The following is a 6000-nucleotide window of genomic DNA, read 5'->3' as shown; positions in this document are numbered from 1 at the left end:
GTGATTGTACTTCCAAGATATGTAATTGCTCTTACTTGGCTAGTAATAATTTGTCCTATCTTAATATTTGCAATCTCCTTTCTGTGTTGATCATTATATTATTTGTTTTTGCAATATTGATTCTCGCCTCATGCTCCACACAAGCTTCACTCAAATCTTTTAGCATTCTATTTGCAATTTCTTCACTTTCTGCCAATAATGCCATGTCACCAGCAAATGTTATACATTTTATTATCTTCCCACCAACACATATTCCTCTTTTTCCATCTAAGCCTTAATCTGAATTGTTCCTCCCCAATCCACCTGTCCAACTTAGTATATAGCCTTCTGTTCAGTAATCTGAGCAATACTTTTGTTGCATGAGAAATTAGACCAATAGCCCTATACTTTTCACATGTTTCAGCATTTCTCTCGTCTCACTTGGTATCATCACCATCGCAAAAAAAGTTATTAGACCACTCCCCTTTGTTGTATATCTCATTACAGGTGTAGACTAGTTCCTTCCTTCCCCCGTTTTCCAAACTCTTCAACTCTTCTGCTGGCAAATTATTGATTCCACATACGGTCCAATTCTTCATCTCAATGCAGATAAGTAGTTTATTAATTTTACTTTTTAGTTCTTAAATATTTTGATACCATAAAGATAGCCAACATTTCACACTGCATTTGGAGAAAACAATACTGCTGAATGCTACAAATTTTAATAAACAACTGTTTGTGCTGATATGGCATCAGGAAGGGGATCTAACCATCAACTGTCCCTAAAACTGCCAAGTCCAGTATAATAATGCCGACCTCTTAGCGAAACATGAAAATGCAATGAATAGGAGGAAAAGTAAGAGTAAGAGTAAGAGTAAGAGTAAGAAGAAGAAGAAGAAGAAGGAGGAGGAGGAGGAGGAGGAGAGAAAATTTTCAAAATGAAGATCTATTTCAATCCTATCCTCTCTTAAAGCTTTATTTCTTTCTGTCCTCCCTACCCTAAAACAGGTTTTCCTCTGATACTTGTAACTAACTTTGTCATTTGTGACAGTGCCTACCCTGTTAGGTTGCTTCTATTGGCCAAGCCAGTTTAAAGTTCCTGCCCTGTTGAGGTGAAGGCTATGCCTAGTACAATCCCATCTACTGACAGATATAACTTCATTGGTGTGGAAAGAACTATTTCATAATCAACCTGTAGTACACAGAATAATCATCGACAGTGCAAAGCAAGCTTTGTAATTGCAGAAATTGAAAATATTTTATGAAACATAGTATTCTGTTGCTATTGTTGTGGTTGTGGTGGTGGTGGTCTTCAGTCTCAAGATTGGTTTGATGCAACTCTCCCATTAATCTTACTGTGAAAGCCTCTTCATCTCTGCGTAACTACTGCAGCCTAGAACCATTTGAACCTGCTTACTGGCCTGTATTTTCTATCCACTCTACTTCAGTCATTATCAGATATTTTTCTGCCCAAACATCAAAACTCTTCTACTACTCTGAGTGTCTCATTTCCTAACATAATTCTCTCAGCATAATTTGCCATAATTAGAGTACATTCTTTTACCCTCATCGTACTTTTGTTGATGTTCATCTTGTACCCTCTTTTCAACACACACATTCCACACACCCATCTTAAGGTCCTCTGTCGTCATTAACAGAATTGTCATCGTAGAAACTAAAATTTCTATTTCTTCTCCCTGAACTTTAATTCCATTTCCCAATTTCTTTGTTTCCTTCACAATTTACTCAGTGAAAATATTGAATAAAGCTGGAGATAGGTTACAAGCTTATCTTACTCCCTTCTCAACTACAGTATCCTTTCATGTCATTTGACTCTTACAAATGAAATCTATTTTCTGTACAAGTTCTAGATAATCTTTTACTCCTTGTATTTTGCCCCTAATACCTTAAGAATTTCAGAAAGTGTACCCTAGGTAACACCGTCGAAAGCTTTCCCTAAATCTACAGATACTATACACATAGATTTACTTTTCTTAAATTTCTCTTCTGAGGTACACCAAAGGGTCAGTATTGCCAGACATGTTCGTACATTTCTCTGGCACCCAAAATGATCTTCCATAATGTCAGCCGGCACCAGTTTTTCCATTCTTGTGTAACAAATTCCTGCCAGCAACCACGAGTTATTATTCACTCCTGTCAGCATCTTCCTTCTTTGTAATTCAAATGATTGCACTTTTCTTAACATCTAAAGAGTATTTCACCTGTCCCACATATCTTACACATAAGATGGAATAATTTTGTCATGGCTGGTTCTTCCAAGGATCTCAATAATTCTTATCTGCTCCAGGATCCTTGTTTTGTCTTATGTTTAGGCGCCCTGTCAGAATATCATATATTTCCCATCTCATTTCCCCCTACTTATTCTCCTCTTTCTATAATATTGTCCTCAAATTTGTTTCCCTTATATAGACTCCCTACATATTCCCTCTACCTTTCATCTTCATCTTCTCTGTTTAGTACTGGCCTGCCATCTGAACTCTTGATATTCATACAGTTGCACAGAAAATATCTATTTTTCCCTTAGTCATGAATGCTTTTACAGCCTTGCAATTGTCCTCTACTCATTCCTGCTTAGCCATTTTGCACTTTCTGTCAATCTCATTTTCTTTCATGTCTTTGTCCATTTCACCTACTGCATGTGCTGCATTTTTATGTTTTCTCATTTCGTCAATGAAATAAAATATCTACTGTGATATGTGAAGGTTTCTATTAGGCCTTGTCTTTTTACCTATTTGATCAGCTGCTACCTTCCCTAGCTCATTTCCCAAAGCCATCCATTCATCTTCCACATCATCATGATTTATCCCCATGCAACATGAATCAAACTAACTAAATAAGTAAATAACTTGATTTTCCCCCATTCCAGTCAATCATTGCCTAATGCTATCTTTGAAACTCTCACCAACTTTAAATTTCTCCAGGTTCCATATCCTTAATTTCCTCCCTCTCTGCAATTTCTTCAGTTTCAGTCTAGTCCACAAGTGTTCCTGGAAATATTTTGTAGTTTAAAATCTGGTTCTGAAATTTCTGGCTTTATCAATACAAAATCAATCTTAAACCTTCTGGAATCTCCTTACAACACTAATATTAGGATGGAAATATGAAGAATTTTATACAAAAAAATCACACAAATAATAACAATAATTTATGCTGATAACAGTCAAAGTTGTTTACAATAGTACAATTAAAAAGACACATATCACTGTTTCATTTTCTTTTGTGTGGGTCCCAAATCTTCTTCATCCATGTTCACTTCCTGGTCACAGATGTTTGTTATTGACACTTCATTACTTCTTCCTGGTGATGTATCACTTTGTATACACGCAATGATCTTGCCACAACGTCGGCCATCTGTAAAATAAAATCAAGGAAACTATGTTAAATACAGTAAAAATCACTGCCAAATACTGCTGCAGTCAGAAAGGAAGGGAGGAACATTACGGTTTGACATGGCACTGACAGTGAAATCCTTATATATGAAGCACTAGTTCTGATAGGTGGAGGACAATGAACAGAATTTGCAGTTTCAACCCATATGGAACATCCAATCACTGGCCTTAACTGATTATGTCACCAAACAGAATACCTAAATCTGTATGGTTGGATTTGAATTGAAACCCCACTATTCCCACGTAGGTGTACAGAGTCTTGTTCATTGCGCCATCTAACTCAGTACTGCTGAAGTAATAGTGTCCTGCTGACATACAAAAGAACAGTCTGTGCCATATATGCTATTTCCTCCACTACGGGTGGGGGCAACAGGATAACGTGACAAAACCCAGTGCACAGAAGCTTCCCAACCTTAAGCAAGCTAATCCACATAGTCCAAAAACTGATGTATTTTGATTTTTAATCATACATTAAACCAAAATGAATGAATAGTAGTTAAAGATTCACAGTGTTTAGAATTCAGTACAGTTTCCACTTCTTGTGTCAGCAGCATGGTCCATTTCCCATTCTCTTGTTCAACAAGGAATACAGCAGATGTGCAAGCAGTATTTGTGGCAATAATATAAAAGTATATTGTACTTCATACCCTGTTGATGAAAGACATTTTTATTGTGTACATAAACACAACGTTGGTTGGCTGGTTGATTTGGGACAGGGGACCAAACAGTGAGGCCATCGGTCCCATCGGATTAGGAAGGATGGGGAAGAAGTTGGCTGTGCCCTTTCAAATGAACCAGCCCAGCATTTGCCTGAAGTGATTTAGGCAAATCACAGAAAACCTAAATCGGGATGGCTGAACATTGGTTTGAACCGTCGTCCTCCCAATGCACCACCTCACTCAATGTAAAGAAAAGGCTGCTTGTTCCATAAAAACACGGGAGAACTGCCGGATATCAGTAATGTCCTGCCACGATATTTCGGTGCAGAGTCTTCTGGCCATCTTCAGGTGAGTGCCACTATAGTAGTACTGGCGAGTACGCGCTGAGCTCCACTATTTAAAGCCGTACTGAGGTGACATTGCACATGCGCTGCTCAGCGTGTGCGTTCATAACGGCTCCGTGCGCTGTGCCTCGCGCCCTCCACTGTGAAAGCCTGGCGTATCGGTATCAGGTCGATTTCCATCTTTATGCAGATAACTACGTCGACTACGAAGTTTCTCTAAACAGGATTCCAAGCAGAGTTTAGCTGATAACCGTTATCTCGATTGATGAGAGTCTCATTGTCAGACACAGATTTCCACAGATTCATTGATAATCGAGCTCCAAAAGTTTGATGTATGGGCCAAAATTTTTGTGTCGTCGCAATTCATGGAGTGCTCTGTGGAAATACAATGTTCGGCGATTGCGGACTTGATGGGTTGGAGAAGGCGAGTATGCCGTTGGTGTTCCACAATGTGTTCCTGCACAGTTCGTGTTGTTTGCCCTATATATGATTTGCCGCATTCACACGGAATTTTGTAAAGACCTGGTTTACGCAGGCCCAGGTCGTCTTTAACGGATCCCACCAGTAATGAAATTTTGGAAGGAGGGCGAAAGATGACTCTCACTTGATACTTTCTCAATATTCTGCCTGTTGTTGTTGTTGTGGTCTTCAGTCCTGAGACTGGTTTGATGCAGCTCTCCATGCTACTCTATCCTGTTCAAGCTTCTTCATCTCCAAGTACCTACTGCAACCTACATCCTTCTGAATCTGCTTAGTGTATTCATCTCTTGGTCTCCCTCTACGATTTTTACCCTCCACGCTGCCCTCCAATACTAAATTGGTGATCCCTTTATGCCTCAGAACATGTCCTACCAACCGATCCCTTCTTCTGGTCAAGTTGTGCCACAAACTCCTCTTCTCCCCAATCCTATTCAGTACCTTCTCATTAGTTATGTGATCTACCCATCTAATCTTCAGCAGTCTTCTGTAGCACCACATTTCGAAAGCTTCTATTCTCTTCTTGTCCAAACTATTTATCGTCCATGTTTCACTTCCATACATGGCTACACTCCATACAAATACTTTCAGAAATGACTTCCTGACACTTAAATCTATACTCGATGTTAACAAATTTCTCTTCTTCAGAAACGCTTTCCTTGCCATTGCCAGTCTACATTTTATATCCTCTCTACTTCGACCATCATCAGTTATTTTGCTCCCCAAATAGCAAAACTCCTTTACTACTTTAAGTGCCTCATTTCCTAATCTAATTCCCTCAGCATCACCCGACTTAATTCAACTACATTCCATTATCCTCGTTTTGCTTTTGTTGATGTTCATCTTATATCCTCCTTTCAAGACACTGTCCATTCCATTCAACTGCTCTTCCAAGTCCTTTGCTGTCTCTGACAGAATTACAATGTCATCGGCGAACCTCAAAGTTTTTATTTCTTCTCCATGGATTTTAATACCTACTCTGAATTTTTCTTTTGTTTCCTTTACTGCTTGCTCAATATACAGATTGAATAACATCGGGGAGAGGCTACAACCCTGTCTCACTCCTTTCCCAACCACTGCTTCCCTTTCATGCCCCTCGACTCTTATAACTGCCATCTGGTTTCTGTACAA

At 39.0% G+C, this 6000-nt stretch overlaps 1 protein-coding gene across 3 annotated transcripts in view; it reads right to left on the bottom strand.

Annotated features, from left to right (window-relative positions):
- Positions 1 to 3155: 3155 nt before the first annotated feature.
- Positions 3156 to 6000, bottom strand: part of LOC126237033 (ribonuclease P protein subunit p30) — an 87573-nt gene continuing 84728 nt past the window's right edge. For 2 of the 3 annotated variants that reach the window (XM_049946792.1, XM_049946793.1), the window contains one exon: positions 3156 to 3351. In XM_049946792.1, coding sequence (XP_049802749.1) covers positions 3200 to 3351 — 152 coding nt within the window. In that variant the 3' untranslated portion in view covers positions 3156 to 3199. The remainder of the gene's footprint in view (positions 3352 to 6000) is intronic. The other variant, XR_007545022.1, reaches the window with a different exon arrangement.

The sequence above is a fragment of the Schistocerca nitens genome, chromosome 2 (assembly GCF_023898315.1).
Source record: "Schistocerca nitens isolate TAMUIC-IGC-003100 chromosome 2, iqSchNite1.1, whole genome shotgun sequence".
Taxonomy (NCBI): domain Eukaryota; kingdom Metazoa; phylum Arthropoda; class Insecta; order Orthoptera; family Acrididae; genus Schistocerca; species Schistocerca nitens.
The sequence above is the reverse complement of the archived record's forward strand: the minus strand, read 5'-3'. Positions and strand labels throughout refer to the sequence as shown.